This window comes from Diceros bicornis, chromosome 13, assembly GCF_020826845.1.
Source record: "Diceros bicornis minor isolate mBicDic1 chromosome 13, mDicBic1.mat.cur, whole genome shotgun sequence".
Lineage (NCBI taxonomy): Eukaryota > Metazoa > Chordata > Mammalia > Perissodactyla > Rhinocerotidae > Diceros > Diceros bicornis.
The window spans coordinates 49,663,200-49,680,413 of NC_080752.1; the positions used below are offsets into that span (position 1 = coordinate 49,663,200).

Here is a 17,214-nt window from a genome sequence, read left to right on the forward strand (position 1 = left end):
AGGTGGTGATCCAGATTTTCCACCTGAAATGGTTACTGGTCATATTCTAATTCTGAAGGATACTTTGGACTTTGTGTTCTCTATTCTGTTTCATTATTCTGTCTATTAGTTGCCGTGCCAGTACCACATATTTTAGTTATTGTACCTTTGATATATGGTAGGACATATTTTTCTCTTTGTTATGATTATAATTCAACATTTTCTTGAATATTCTTTTTACCTTTATTCTTCCAGATGTCTTTGATAATGATTTTATCTAGTTTCCTCGCACTCACTCCACGCTATTTTGTGAGGAAATTGAGTTCTTCATAGTATTGATTTTTCCCTTTTGTAAACATTATATATCACCTATTTACCCTCTGAAAAATTTTGAAGTATTTTTCATAATAATCTTACACATTTCGTAAGAATATTTTCAGAACTTTTTATATGTAGTTGTTATTTTGAATTGGATCTTTGTTTTTCCTTTATATTTTAATTAATTGTTGTTGGTTCATAGGAATGCTGTTGGTTTCTTGAATGTTGCGTTTTGTAAACAGTCACTGTTGAAATGTATTCTTATTTCCCATACTTTTTCAGTCTGCTCTCTTGGATTTTTCAAGTAGATAAGCATATTACCTGTAAAAAAATAACTTTTTTTTCACTATTTTGATACTTTATATTTCTTTTTTCTTATTGCATTGACTAGTACTTTCAGAACAGGGTAAAATAGTGGTAATATTACCACTTTAATGGTAATTAAATGGTAAATATTTGATCTTGCCTGCCAACTTCAGTTGATTATTAAAGGACACCTGAATTTTGAGTTGAGAACAATTCTGATAACATATCTATACTTTGTAAGAAAGATTGCTATGGCTGATTAGTGGTGGAAGGAGAGATTTAGTAGGAAGAGAGTGTTAGGAACCAAGTATTTACTATTCTTATTTAATATTTCCCTATTAAACTTGGCTGATAATTTGAAATATTCTTTAGCATTTTAAATAATTACATTCTGTTCTATGTATTTGTTAAACTATCAAGTGAAAAAGTCTTTGCTTATAACGATACTTGTGAAAACCACAGATGGTCAAATGGCATGATTATTTAAAAAAAAAACTAAAAAATATTATTTTGGAGTATATTGCTAAGTTAAAAAATGACCTTGTATTAAAATGTGTAAAACCTACGAACCTCTGATGCTAGCATCAGTTAGCATCATTTCCCACAGTCGTTCTGTAGTGTGTTAATAAATGTTGTCCTTCAAAAGGGTTCTGTGATCAAGTACATTTGGAAATGATTGGCAAAACAAAGCAATGCAGATTTCTTTAGTTTTAAACTTCTTAGCATTTAATAAGTTAACAAGCATTGTTAATCACCAAAAAAAGAGATTTATATTTCCTGTATTTGATCACAGAACTCTTTTTTTCTTAGAGCATCTTGCAGGTTTTGCATCACAAATATTGAGAAATTCAAAGTTACGGCATTCAGTTAATAAAAAAGATATTGAGAGATTATGCAGTACAATGTGCTAGTGCCTGTGTGTATCCATTCCAGGGTGAAAAAATTCATCTAGAAAGTGATACTGTCATATATGTAAGTTAACTGTGCCACAAGTGTAAGTGAAATATAAATCAAGTACTACGGAGAAGGAGTAATGAATTCTAAATGGGTTATCAGAAGAGGCCTCACTGAAGAGTTGCACTTTGAAGAAGCAGTGGGATTTCACCAGGTAGACATTCCCAGTAGGGAGAAAACAATATGAGAATAGTGTGATTCAAACTTTGGGTAGGAGTGAGAAATAACTTGACTTCATAGCTAGAGTGATTGTTTTCAGAACTCAGATCTTCCTTCCTGCCATATCCTTCAGTGGTTTTTCTTAGGGTAAAACCCAGTATCTAAACAGAACTAATACTTAGGTTGACCAAACTGAGACACTTTTGCGAGTGAAAGGGAGCACATTATCAGTTACATGGAGTTGATAGGTGTAAACTGAGATGCTTTCAGCTAACTGGAATATGTGGTCACCCTGTCTGTGAAGAATGGCCTGCAGTGTTTGGCCCATGAGTTGTCAACAGCTTTATCTTCCAGTGCTGGCCTGCTTTACTCCCAGAATTCGAATCCACCTAGCCTTTCTGTTCTTTGAATTCTCTATTCTTTCTTCTGCTAAAAACTGTTAAATTTGCTGTTCTTTTCTTGAATCTTCTCTCTCACATTTTCACCTGTTTTAATTCTTAATCATCCTTCAGATCTTAAATTAAAGAGCAGTTTCTGACCTCCTGTATAGGATAGTTCACCATGAAGAGCAGAGATTTATCTAAAACACTAGGATGTGTTAGATAGAGAGACGATAGTTCTATTGATCACTTGAAGGGAATGGGGGGGAATACCCTAATTTTGAGAGTTCTTGGTTTGACTTCTAGGGTGTTGGGGCTGCCACTAAAATGAAAAAGGGACCCGTGATGAAAAGAGTAGGTTTTAGAGAGGAAGAAAATGAAGGACATTTGACAGTTTTCAGTTTCTACTTAATCATTGAAAAACCCAGCTTCAGCTCCCCAAACTATTTTAGAGCTATTGGTCTGTTGTTTAGTTTTCTGTTTTTTTTTTTTTATCCTTATTATTTTATTTTTATTTTTTTTGTCGTTTAGTTTTCATTGAATAAGTTTGTCATATAAACTCTCAAATTGTTACAAGTATTAAAATCAGTTTGAAAATAATGTTTATGGTGTTAGTCATTCTGTCAGTTATGTCCAGGGAATTTGTGAAGTGTCATCATTTTTGTATGGAGGATAGAAAAGAAAATTAACTTCTTAAAAATAAAAATTATTGGTCCAGGATCCAATAAATTTCTAATTGTCTTTTTTTTTTTTTTTTTTTTGGTGGGTAGGTAGATGGTATGTTTACCAATTCACAGTATATTTTGATTTTTCCTCCCATCCAGGGTTAGGGAACTTGAGTGTTTTATTTTGTAAGTAAAAATGTACTTTATCCCCAGTGCTTAAATTTTTTTTTTTTTTTTTTTGGTGAGGAAGATCAGCCCTGAGCTAACATCCGTGCTAATCCTCGTCTTTTTGCCGAGGAAGACCGGCTCTGAGCTAACATCTATTGCCAATCCTCCTCCTTTTTTTTTAAACCCCAAAGCCCCAGTAGATAGTTCTATGTCATAGTTGCACATCCTTCTAGTTGCTGTATGTGGGACGTGGCCTCAGCATGGCCCGAGAAGCGGTGCGTCGGTTCGTGCCCGGGATCCAAACCCCGGGCCGCCCAGTAGTGGAGTGCGCGCACTTAACTGCTAAGCCACAGGGCCAGCCCCTCTGGTGCTTAATTTTTAAATACAGGGAACTGAGTCATTTGCCCATTGCTTTCCTTTTATTTCAAGCAGTGGATACATTTTTACAAATGAAATGTTGTAGTGAACCCTAATTTTTAAAACAAGGGAAGATATCTTTTATTAGTGTAATAATAATAGCTTGCATTTATTGTGTGTTAACAATTTGCTAAGTACCATGCTAAGTGCTGTTCATTTAATCATCCTGACAGTTCTGGGAAGGTAGGTATCGCACTATATCTATATTTTATGGATGAGGAAATTTGAGGCTAAAAGTTCCATAGCTGGTAAGTCACCAGAGTTGGGATTCAAACTCAAGTAATTTGAGACTGAAGCTGTCATACCTCTTAAAGTGATGACATTTATTTTATAAGTTTAAATATGCAACAGTTACATATTTTGAAGTCAATGGGTGGGATCCATGAAACTATTTTGATAACTAGAAACGAGCTGGTATTTTTTTGTCTTAAATCAGTATCCACAGTTTATTTTGTATATTTTATTCTTTTTTCTTGCTTTCTTAAAATTTAATTTAAATTTTTTAATTGAGGTCACTTTGGTTTATAACATTATATCAACTTCAGGTGTACATCATTATATTTCAGCTTCTGTATAGACTGCATCCTGTTCATCACCAAAAGTCTAATTGCCATCACCATACACATATGCCCCTTTACTCCTTTCACCCTCCTCCTGCCCTTCTTTTATTTTTTTAATTTTTACTTTTGGTTTTGTAGTATTGAGAAAATCCTTGCCTCTACAGAATTTATTACAGATTCTTAAAAAGAAAATCATCTTGGCTTTTAAGTTCATTTAAATCTTTCATGAAACTTGAGGGATAAGTAGTAGGACATTAATTTCAAAGCTAAATTACTAGCTGCTTATATCCAATTTCTTGTTTATAAATATACAGATTGGACAAGAAGCACCCAAACACATTTAGTAAAACGATCATATTATCACAGAGTTAAATATTACTTGTAAATTTGTTGTTACCCAGTTGGTGAGATTATAGGCCAAGCAGTGTTCTGGAGAGCTGGCCATCTTTTAATTGAGAGCAGTGTTAGTGTTAACTGCTTGTACGATGTTAAGTAAGTAGTTACCAGCAGGTTTGAATTAAAACAAATAAAAACAAAACAAAACAAAATCAGAGAGAGTCCAAGATAGACTCTCCCTTAATTGATACTCTACCTTATCAAGAAGTTCAAATACATAAAGAGGTTTGCATTAAAATGAGGTAACCTTTTAGCATAGGAATTGCACCTGAGGGGCTTCATGGTATTAAACATTTATTTAACACATTTGAATGTATATTTTAAAAAATACTCTTTAAAATTGCTGGTACTGTATGCCCACATAACATCTCCCTAGTTAATCTTGTTTCAGTAGTGTCTTTCAGTTTTTAATACCTAAACTTCATAAAAGTATTTTGCGCAATGTGTTTTTAAAACAGCTTCATAGAGATATAATTCATAGGCCATGCAATTCACCCATTTGAAGAGCACAATTCAATAGTTTTTAGTATTTTCAAAATTGTGCAACCACAATCAATTTTAGAACATTTTTGCCCCCCAAAAAAAGAAACCCTCTACCAATTAGCAATCATTCTCTATTTCTCCTCCACCCCGAGCCTTAGGCAGCACTGATCTATTTTGTAATTGTGGTTTTGAAATGTGTACCCAGGGCCGGCCCCGTGGCTTAGCAGTTAAGTGTGCGCACTCCGCTGCTGACGGCCTGGGTTCGGATCCCGGGCGCGCACCGACACGCTGCTTCTCTGGCCATGCTGGGGCCGCGTCCCACATACAGCAACTGGAAGGATGTGCAGCTATGACATACAACTATCTACAGGGGCTTGGGGGAAAGAAAAAAATAAATAAATAAAATTATAAAAAAAAAAAAAAGAAATGTGTACCCAGTGTCAGCAAAAGGGACTTGCTGGATGATATTATGTCTGTAAACAAGCATATAGATTGTTTGGCGTCAAGAGACAATGTTTTAGTCTTTGTTTTTTATTTTCTATTTGAAAGGGAGAGAGAAGTAGGAAAACAAGGGTTTGGTTTTGAACCATAGAGAAGGAAATTTAATCCTGGAATTTTTGCCGCTAGTAAGAGTGTCTTCTAAAGTGTCAACACCTGATGTTCTTCCCATCTGAGTTTCTTCATTTCTTCTGAGTCGTAATCAGTTGTATTATTTTTTTGTATCCAGTATAATTTTAATTAATGTATTTCATTTTGTTAAATATTTTTTATAATAAAATTTGAGTGGTCTAAATTCCAATTTTTTTTTCCTTTTTAGAATGTAGAAGTCATTGATCTTTTTGTGTTCCAGCTTGCAGAGGAGAAATGTGATATCATGTGATTCTTGTTGTAGAACAGTCTTAGGAGTTAGGTTTTATAATCAGCTCACAAGATGAAATGGCACATAGTTCAAATTATCTTAGAAAATCTCTTTAAGCTACCCAGAAAGTATAGCTATACCACCCTTGGTAATATCACTACCATTTTTTTTTTCTTTTTCTGTAATGTTGAGTAGGATTGTAGTTTCTTTGAGCACCATGTAAAGTGTCTAGAGGCAGTATTGTACAAAAAGTGCTTTATCTTTAGACACTTGGATACCTCTTAGTGCAGACAAGTGCTTTCATTCTTTGGCTTGCAGAGTCACATCTCCCATTTCCCTTTCATTCTGGAGCATAAGTTGTTGCGTGCAATGGTAGGTAGAGTGGACTTTGCTATTTCTTTCCTTTTCATTGTTTGTATAGTTGAATTCAGTTACATTAAATGTGTTTTATGAATCACCTGCACTATATTTTTTTGTATTCCTCCTCTTGTTTTCTTTTGGAATTCTGAAATTTCACCAGGATGTATCTTTTAATCATTTCTCTTTGGTATTTGGTGGGCCCATTTAATCTCAAATATTCATATTTTTGGTTCAGGGAAATTTTTTTCTGTTATTTCACTTCTCCATTGTTCTTGTCTTAGGGGATGCCTTTGAGATCAATTGGTTCAGTTTTTTTATGTCGTCATATAACATATCTTTTCCAACTTTTTGACTTTTTGTTTTATTTTTTTGAAACTGATTGGAAACTTTGTCATTAGCCTGTCCAATAAAATTTTTATTTTTGTAGTCACTTTCTTGTTTCCAAATATTCTCTCATGTCTTCTTTTCATGGCTGTCTGTGTTTAGCCTTTTGCACCTGTATCCTTTCAGATACCACTTAAAATAATTTTTACAAGTTTCTTTTCTGTAAATTAATTGTTTCTTTCTGGAGTGGTTGTTCTGTTTATTCACCTGGAACTGTCTCTTTCACATAGTTAATTTCTTTCAGAAACCTGGGACCCTTGGTTGTCTGTTGATGTTTATGAATATCAGATCGTGTTGATTACTATAGCTAGCTGTTGTGTTTCCTCAGCCATTATGTAGGTAACTAGGTAGTTCTTTTTCCTTTAAAAGTTTCTCCCTTGAATGGGGATTCACACTTTGGGTTTTAGTAGGCAAGATTTATCAAGAAGCAGCCTTTCTTGTGTTCTTCCCTCATTGATGAGAGGTAGGCGGGGAAGCAGGAGGCTGGAAGGCTCCTACTTGCCAAAGTCAGAAGACCTTTAAAGATTAGGGGTGGAACATGCTAGTGTCTTTAGCTCCTGGGTGGAGTTGCCGCTGCTTTACATTTTTTCCTCTTTATCTGTTTTGAGGGTCTGAAATTACCTCAAACTTAGCTCTGCTTCTGTCCTAAGCCCTAACATACTCCAACAGAAACCATCCCTGTAACATGGCCAACTCTTGTTTAAAGTGCAGCAGATTTCTGCCTTTAGCCTAAGAGCAAAACCTATTGATGCTGATTGTCCTATTCAGTTTTGATTTGAAGTTTTACATAGTTCTCAGTAACTGTTAGTAAGTTCTCAATAAGGGTTGGCTTTGTTTAGTATTATTACAAATATGATCCTTGATATGTATGATCCTCCGTATTTTGTGACATAAAAGTGATTTTTAAGAAATAAGTAAGTTTTTTTATAGAGAGGGCGTGTATTTATCTCTTTGTTTTTGGTTTGGGAGCTTTGGCCTGAGAACTTCTTTTGTTCATTCTCAATTTTATTTTACTCTATTTGGCAGTGTTTTTGTTTATGCTGTTGTGTATTTGTATACTTTTGGTTGCAAATTACAGCTCTTGGGGGTGCAGGGAGGGATACCAAGAAGTCTGATAGAAGAACATGATGGTAATGTTACTTTTCTCTTTCCTTTTTTGCTTTTTCAGTTTGAGCAGAAAACTGGTGCAGTTTTTGATGAAATTGTAGAGAACTGTAAGTACCATTTTAGAAAAAAACCAATCATGTCTTTAGATAGATAATAAATATAAGTCTAGATAGAGCATTTATCTATAACAGTGTTTCATTAGGGCTGGTTAATGTGATGGTCCAATTTGATTTAGTTTAGATCTCCTCACACTCTTAGTATTTTCAGCAAGTTGATCTGAATTGTAAGAGTCTTACTCTGTTTTTTTAAAGTAAATACTTTATTCTCATGGTTATTAATATTGAAATATAGCAAGGCTTTGCTTATGTGTGAATTGTATAGATGTTGATACTAAACTTAGCCAACACTCAGCAAAGTTTTCTACTTTGTTTAGAGAGTCTCTTAATTTTCGCTTTATATTCTTTCCATGTTACATGATTTTCTTAAAAAACTTTTGTTTCTTATGATTATGAAAGTAATACATTCAATTTTACAGTACAAAAATGAGTAAAGCAGAAAATAAAAGCCATTGTCTTTACCATTCTCCAAAGATAACCAATTTTAAGAGTTTAATATATATCTTTCCAGACTTTTTTCTATGGATGTATATATAGTAGGTGGGCATTTATGTATGTATGTAGGGATCCTATGAATACTGTTTCTGCTTTTTTCATTCAACTGCCTAGACATCTTTCTGTGTCAGTGAATTTGGACCTATTGCATTCTTTGTAATGGCTACTTAATATTTTACTGTGTGGCTATACTGTAATTTAACCAACTTCCTCTTTTATATGTGTGTATATTATTTTCAGTTTTTCGCTATTATAAACAATATTGAATATGTATTCCTATACACATCTTTGTCTACTTGTTGCAGTGTTTCTGTAGGATAGCTTCTAAGAATAGAATTGATGAAACATCAAAGGATGTTTGTGCACTTGTTTATGAAGAATAAATTTTGTCATCTAGAATTCCTGAGTTAAGGGCAATGTGCATTTCTTTTGTTTTGTTTTGTTTTTTAAGTTTACTTTCACCAGTAGGATCTGTGAGTACCTTCTTTCTCTTTGGAATTAGTTTGTTAATATTTTTGTGAGATAACAGTTTTTTTAGATTACATATTGAGAGGTACTGGCTCTCCTGATCATCAGTGTATTTAGTGATTGAATCTCCTTTTTGTTGCATATAGGCAACAAAAATAGGCTCCAGCTAGCTTATGCAGAAGAAACTTTAGAAATACATTGGGGTATTTCTCAGATTATAGGGAGGAGGTTAAGAACAAATTTCCTCCAGGGAACTCAATGAAAGGAGATCATGGGCCTGCTCTTTCTAGTAATGCCAGAAAGCAGTTATGCTCCAGTGACTTTTAGTCTTTCTGTATATCCATTTTAAATTTCAGGTTCCTGGGAAAAAGATTATGATTGGGCCAGCTTGGATTTGATGTTTATCTTTGAACCAATCATGTGTGGTCAGCGAAAACGGTCAGAAAGTAAAACATGACTGTTAGAAGGTATCCCTCAGCCACTGTTCACACTTTCACCAAATAATTTTTGATTACCTGCTTCTGCTTTGCTCAAGTCTGTATACTGGTAATAGAAATTAATCAAACAGCTTTCTAATGAAGATTTTAATCTGATGCTTTATTTATTAAAGATACTGCAGTAACAACAATCTTAAAAGTGGTAGCAGGAATCTTAAAAGTAAACCAGCTGCTGTACTTGGGTTCCTACACCCAACATTTGGGGTTTGTGTTTCTGATGCCTGGTGCTTTTGTTTTATTAGGCTGGAGGTTTACAAACAGAGTGCAAGTGGTGCAGTAAAGATTACTCTTTATCTCCTCCTCTCTGGTACTTTATCATTAAGGGGCTATTGAAGTCTCTGGAGGCAGAGAAGAGAGGAGACTGGCCTCTCTCCATGAAGAGGATTCAGGAACATCATAGACACCTGTCCAGGAGAGATGAGGGCAGATTGCTACATAGATGATATTCAGGAAGTGTCTGATTCCAAAGATGGTCGTTCAAGGCCCACCATCTTGTCTTGAGGTCCATGTCCAGAAAAAAGGAGATTCACTGTTTCTCAGGCAAGTGCCTCAAAATGTCTAGTATAATACTAGACTTACCAAGCATTCATTGCCCAAGATCACCAGGACATGGGGCTTCCAATATTTGTTTTGTAGATCAAATTCAGCCCTCTTAGGGTATAGCCCTCTGGAATTTCAGTAAAGTATAATATTATATGCTAATTATTGGTACTCATAAGCTGATAGAGCCTAACCGCATCAGTGAGAAATTTGGGAAATTTGGTTTAAACGTGAAAGAGCTGAGTTGACTTTCCAAAAATGTAGTATTTTCAATGAAAGATTTAAAAGAAAAAAAGCCTTCATCATTTTATGTGAGTCAAAAGAGAAAGAGTTGTCCAACTTCTACTTTATCATTTGTCAGGAGAATTTGTGCTGTGGGTTTTTTAAGATACATAGTGATATAGAAAGTGACTGATACAGTGGATTATCATAACTCTTGTTTCCTTAACCATTGCCAGTTTAGGTGAAGTTTGAAAGAAGTTGATAGAATAGAGGTTTTTTTTGCTGAGGAAGATTGGCCTTGAGCTAACATGTTACCAGTCCTCCTCTTTTTGCTTGAGGAAGATTGTTGCTGAGCAGAACATCTGTGCCAATTTTCCTCTACTTTATGTATGGCATGTTGCTGCAGCATGGCTTGATGAGCAGTGTGTAGGTCCACGCCTGGGATCTGAACCCGTGAACCCCAGGTTACCGAAGCGGAGTGCGTGAACTTAACGACCACACCACTGGGCTAGCCCCAAGATTTTTGTGTGTGTGTGTGTGAGGAAGATTAGCCCTGAGCTAATGTCGGTTGCCAATCCTCCTCTTTTTGCTAAGGAATACTGGCCCTGGGCTAACATCCATGCCCATCTTCCTCTACTTGTTATATGTGGGATGCCCGCCACAGCATGGCTTGATAAGCAGTGTGTAGGTCGGTGCCCGGAATCTGAACTGGTGAACCCCAGGCTGCCAAAGTGGAGCGCGTGAACTTAACCGCTACGCCACTGGGCCCGCCCCCCTGAGATTTTTTTTTTTTTTTTGTGAGGAGATCAGCCCTGTGCTAACATCCGCCAATCCTCCTCTTTTTTTGCTGAGGAAGACGGCCCTGGGCTAACATCTGTGCCCATCTTCCTCCACTTTATATGGGACGCCACCACAGCATGGCTTGCCAAGCAGTGCGTCGGTGCGCGCCCGGGATCCGAACCAGCGAACCCCGGGCCGCCGCAGCGGAGCGCGCGCTCTTAACCGCTTGCACCACCGGGCCGGCCCCTGAGATTTTTTTTTTTAACGCATTCAGATAGCTGTTTCCTTAAATTGAGGACTTTTATTCATTAAATGACTCTAAGATAACCACCTGGTCATTCACCAATGGTTAATTTTCTTACTCATATATATATATAACAGACTTGGCAACTTTAAGGAAAAAATAAGAGCGTTGCTGATTTGTTCATGAAGTACAGTTATTTGGATTCCAAAAATTATTCATATTATTTTGATTTCTTGTAGCATTTGAGTTTATTTGTGAAAAACTTTACATATGTTATCTTTTAAAAATCTTAATCGTATTAACTAGTAGATTAGGTTCAAGTATGTATAAAACATAATAGAAATTTATTTTTCATATTAAAGAAGCCCAGATGATAAGATGGCTCTGGTTATCAGGAATCCAGAGGCCTTCTGGCTTTCTGTATCACATTCTTAGCACATGGCTTCCATTCCCTGATGTTCTAAGATGGCTGCTTTATCTTCAGCCTGCGGTGGGTTAGGGAGAAAGGCAAAAAGGCACTCTTCTCAACAGAATCAGCCTCTTAAAGAACTTTCCTAGCAACTCTACCTGTGTGCTTTGGTTTACATCTTATTAGCCACCCCAGCTTCAAGAAAACTGGGAATTGTAACCCTTTAGCTGAGCACATTGTTGCCAACAATAAAATCAGGGATCTCTTGGTAAGGAAAAGGGGGAGAGTTGCTACTAGGTATGCAGTCTCTGCCATACCAACCCTCTAGACAAAGCTATTAGAACAGTCTCTATTTTACTAAGGAGGAAACTAAGGCTTAGAGACATTTTTTAGCTTTTAAGGGCAGCAATCAGGATTTGAATGTAGTTTACCTAACTCCAAAGCCCCTCCTTTTAAATCTTTCATTACCTATTTCTGAACTGCCCCCTAGTTCACTGGAATCACAGGTTTTGAAGAATAATAATAATTTGGTAGAAATAAAGGAATAATTTGTAAAGTAACTCAAATATTTTAATGGGTGTTAACCATGACAAGTTTTTGTGGCTCCATATGGAGTATCAACATCGGTTTGTGTTTGAATTATAATATATCTGTCCTATCAGTGCAGCTCAATTTTTAAAAGAACTGATAAATTGAGCAGTTTTTTTTTAAAACCCAGAACAACTTAAAAATTTCTGTTTACATAGTCTATTGCTGAATATTGTTTGGGTCCTTCCAACATTGTGAAGGAGTATCTTCTTCATGAAAATGTTAAAGCCAAAGCCTGAAGTCTTCTTTGGGGGTGTAAACGTGGGTACAAAATTGAGATGACGTTGGCTATATAAACACCTCACTATTCTCAAGCATTTTTTAGTTATTCAGTAGTAGTTTAGTTATTAAATATATAGTTCTTTAAATAAAGTTATAAATTCTTTTTGAATTAAACAAATTGTGTCAAGTTTTTGAGTGAAATGGACTAAACTAATTTTTGCTTTATCTCTATAGTATTGCTGAAAGGTGTATATTTTTGCAAACAATTCACAGCTATATTTCAAGATTATTATCTTGGAAATTGAATGGTGGCACAAAAACTTCGACACTGAAAAGAAGGCATAAGTTGTATGTGAATTTTAGTTTACGTTGATCGGTAGTAGAAGAGACTGGTAAAGAGTAAAAGTATATTGTAGATGTTTCTACAGGGTTCTCACCCATTTTTCCAATGAAAAAATCTAGAAACTAAAATTTTTGCCATCTAGAATATATGTTCTCAGACATGGATGAAAGTCAGATGTCTCCTGATCATTTGTTAATTTAACTGTATATGTATTTAAACCTCGTTACGTTAAGTAATATTAATTTAGAAAATAATGCTTTTCTCCCCATTATTTTGTGAAAGAATTTTATTTAAGTAGCTAAGATGCATATTTTAGAAATTTGACTTTGTCATCACTAGTGTCACTTTTTAAGTCAGTTAACATAATTTTCTAGAGCCTATTGTCTAAATTATTTAATAAAACAATTTGAATTTGCATTCTGATAACTGATAATGTGCTGCTTAACAAACCACCCCAAATTTAGTGGTGTAAAACAGCAACAGTTTTATTATGCTCATGGATTCTGTGGCTCAGATATTCAGAAAGGGTATATGGGAGATGTCTGTGTTTTTGCTCCACAGTGTGTCTTAGGTCTTAGCTGAGGAGATTTGAAAGCTCACTGGCTTGGTGTTGGAATAATCTGGAAGTACATTCATTCATGTCTAGTCTGAGTTGGGAGGACTCAAAGATTGGGACTGCTGTCTTGAGCACCTATTCATGGTCTCCCTATTGCCTTGCCTTCCTCATAGCATGGCGGCCTCAGGGTAGTTGGACTTCTTTTGTGGTGGCTCAGGGCTCCAAGCAAAAGAGTAATTCAGCAAATAAGGCAGAAACTGCATCTTTTCTCACCTAGCTTCAGAAGTCACACAGCATCACTTTCGTCACATTCTTTTGGTTACAAGCAAGTCACAAGCCTGCCCAGATTCAGGAGAAGAGGACATAGACATCACTTCTTGATAGGAGTAGGGTCAAGGTCATGTTGTAGAAAAGCATGTAGATGGGAGGTACTGTTGCAACCATATTTGGAAAATACAATCTGCTTGCTGTCACAGCATATAATCCTGTTTTAGGATATTTTAAACCAGAAGATGGCTTTAAAAAAATTGATACTATAGCTCTGTATTTGGATCTTCACAACATTAACTACTTCCTATAATACATAAACACAAACTTCATGAATTGGATCATATATGATTTTTTAAGAGTAACTTTGGCTTTTCTTTGGGCTTAGCCTCTCCTTTCCATCTCCTTGTCTCCATCACTCCTCATAAGCCATGTCAACAGCTTTGTAGGTAGCTTTTCATGTTTTTCTCCAATGCTCGTAAAATCATTATATGCACAAATGTATACAGGTAGACATATGTAAGGATTTTGAGGGTTTTTGCTTTTTGTTTAACAAATGGAAGCATCATATACATACATTTCTGCACCTCACTTCTCTCACTCCAGTACTTCATGATATCCCTTCACCTCAATTGGGAGAGCTCCAACTCTTATACTATAACATTCCATGATTTAGATGTACAAGTCATTGTTTGCCTTGTTTTTAGGCGTTCATATTGTTCTAGTTTTTTTGCCGTTATAAACAATGATGCGTTAAAAATCCTTTAATGTATGTCCCTATATATTAGTGGTTTTATATTTGTGGATAGATTACAGAGAGTGGGGATTGTGGGGTAAAGGGTATGTATAATTTTAATAGGTGTTGCTGCCTTTTCAAAAAAGCTTTAATGCCTCACATTTCCACCAGAAATGTATAACAACATCTTTTCCCCTTCATCACTGTATATTATAATTCTTCTTCATGTTTGGCGATCTGATGGATGTGAAGTATCACAATGTTAACTTTAATTTGTATTTTCTTAACTCCTATTGAATTTGAATTTAAGCAGCTTTTATTGAGTTTAATGTTTGGATTGGCTCCTTTGTATTGTCTAGTCATAAATATTTGTTAAATAAATGAATATCCTTTGCTCACTTCTTAAAGTTTTTTTTTTCATGTCTAGTTGTAGCCTTGTTTTATACTGTAATAATAGTTGTTAAGCTAAGTCATAGTAAGCATGGTAAAGGATAAATCTGAAAGAAGATTCAGGTATACATTTAAAAAGATAGACAATCAGGGCCGGCCCGGTGGCGCAAGCGGTTAAGTGCGCGCGCTCCGCTGCGGCGGCCCGGGGTTTGCTGGTTCGGATCCCGGGCGCGCACCGACGCACTGCTTGGTAAGCCATGCTGTGGCGGCGTCCCATATAAAGTGGAGGAAGATAGGCACCGATGTTAGCCCAGGGCCGTCTTCCTCAGCAAAAAAAAGAGGAGGATTGGCGGATGTTAGCTCAGGGCTGATCTCCTCACAAAAAAAAAAAAAAAAAAAAGATAGACAATCACTTGTTCATTCAGAAAATCTAACTTTTAGAATGCGCGACCTAAAGTTCTTTTGATAATGGAGTAGGGGGTTTTGAATTCCCTGGCTTTGTTTCCTGTTGTTTATGTCATCTTTTCCTAAACAAATGTTTTTAACATACAAAAATTTGATCTTTTTTAACGTCATGGTTAAAAAAGTTTTCCTTACCCCTTGATTTTATGCTATCCTAGAGTTTCTTGGAATATTTAGAGAACTGTTTTCATAAAGTATTAAATAAACACAAAAAATATTTATAATGTGAGATATATTTAAAAAAAAACACTCTCGGCTTTACCACTTAGCTTTAAAAAAATGTGAAATAAGAAAATATCATGCCTTTGATGCCAGTTCCCCGGTCCCATTTTGTTCTCCACTCCAAACAGTTATATCCTGAATTTTGCTTATTTTCTTGCTTTTCTTTATAGTTTTTACCACATTTACATTATTAATCAATATCTTGTTTAGTTTTGCTTGTTCATGAACTTTGTATTATTTTTGAATTTATACTATACGTGTTATCACTTCCTTCTTATTATGTATTCCTGAGATTTGACTGTATTGATGCATGTAGCTCGCATTCATTCATCACTGATGTATAGTAATTCATTTTATAAATATATTATGATTTTTATTTATTTAATTATTTAAAATTGTGTTAAAAAACACACAATGTAAAATTTACCGTCTTAACCATTTTTAAGTGTACAGTTTAGTAGTGTTAAGTAGATTCACATTATTGTGCAGCGGATCTCTAGAACTTTTTCATCTTGAAATGTCTATACCCAGTGAACAAAAATTCCCCTTCCCCACTTAAGGTTCATCCGTGTTGCAACATGTGTCAGAATGTCCTTCCTTTTTAAGGCTGAATAATATTCTGTTGTATGGATATATCACATTTGTTTATTCATGCATCCATTGATGGGCATTTGGGTTGCTTCCACTTCTTGGCTATTGTGAATAATGCTGTAATGAACATGGGTATGCAAATATCTCTTCAAGAGCCTGCTTTCATTTGTCTTGGATATATACCCAGATATGGGATTACTGACTCATGGTAATTCTGTTTTCAATTTTTTGAGGAACTGCCATACTATTTTCAAGTAGCGATTGCACCATTTTACATTTGCACTAACAGTGCACAAGGGTTCCAACTTCTCTACATCTTTGCCAACACTTCTTACTTTCTGTGTTTTTGGTAGTAGCCATCCTAATGGTTATGAGGTGATATTTCGTTGTAGTTATGATTTGCATTTCTCTAATGATTAGTGATGCTGAGCATCTTTTTGTATGCTTATTGGCCATTTGTATATCATCTTTGGAGAAATGTCTATTCAAGTCCTTTGTCCATTTTTGAATTGGATTATTTGTTTTTTGTTCTTGTTGATTTGTACTTTATATGTTCTGGATATTAATTCCTTATCAAATGTATGATTTGCAAATATTTTCTCCCATTCTATATGTTGCCCTTTCACTCTGTTGATGATTTCTTTTGATGTGCAGAAGTTTAAAAAATTTGATGTGGTCTCATTCGTTTATTTTTGCTTTTGTTGCCTGTGCTTTTGGTGTCATATCCAAGAAGTCATTGCCAAATCCAATGCTATGAAGCTTATCTCTTGTTTTCTTTTAGGAGTTTTATAGTTTTAGGTCTTATGTTTAAAATATACATAATTTTCAAGTTCAGTCTGTTGTCTATATACTTCTTCATGTTTCTAGTTCTTCTTTCTTTTTTTTTTTCTGACCTAGCATCTGTTGCCAATCTTCCTCTTTTTTTTTTTTTTTTTGCTTGAGGAACGTTAGCCCTGAGCTAACATCTGTGCCAGTCTTTCTCTGTTTTGTATGTGGGTCGCTGCCACAGCATGGCTTGACGAGTGGTGTAGGTCCGTGCCCAGGATCCGAACCCGTGAACCCAGGCTGCCGAAGCAGAGCGCACCGGACTTAACCACTATGCCACGGGGCTGCTAGTACAACTTTTTCCTCTGTGAACGTTCCTCATATATGTTTTCTGATACATACAAGAAAGTACCATGTATGGAATTCAATGTAAAATCTATTTTCTTATGGTGAGTCTCTGTCAAAAAAAAGTTTAAGACCTATTGCTTTAGTATGAGGATTGGCAACCTTTTTCTCTAAATGGCCAGATAGTAAATATTTTAGGCTTTATAGGTCATATTCTCTCTGTTGCAACAACTCAACTCTGCCTTTGTAGCATGAAAGCAGCCATAAACAATACATAAAGGAATGAACTTGTTTGTTTTCAATAAAACTTCATAGACATTGAATTTTGACTTTAACGTAATTTTCAGGTGTCAGGAAATATTTTTCTTTTGATTGTTTTCCAACCATTTAAAAATGTGAAAACTGTTCTTAGCTCATGGGTTATACAAAAATTCAACAGGTGACTTCTGGATTTAGCATGC

The 17,214-nt window shown here is 35.4% G+C and overlaps 1 protein-coding gene across 7 annotated transcripts in view; it reads left to right on the forward strand.

The window, feature by feature from the left end:
• ZMYM4 (zinc finger MYM-type containing 4) overlaps window positions 1-17,214 on the forward strand; it is a 149,813-nt gene that overhangs the window by 51,740 nt on the left and 80,859 nt on the right. For 6 of the 7 annotated variants that reach the window (XM_058553636.1, XM_058553640.1, XM_058553637.1 and 3 more), the window contains one exon: window positions 7,557-7,602. The exons of the other annotated variant lie outside the window; for it this stretch is intronic. In XM_058553636.1, coding sequence (XP_058409619.1) covers window positions 7,557-7,602 — 46 coding nt within the window. Of the gene's footprint in view, window positions 1-7,556; window positions 7,603-17,214 lie in introns of those variants that run through there. 7 annotated transcript variants of the gene reach the window in all.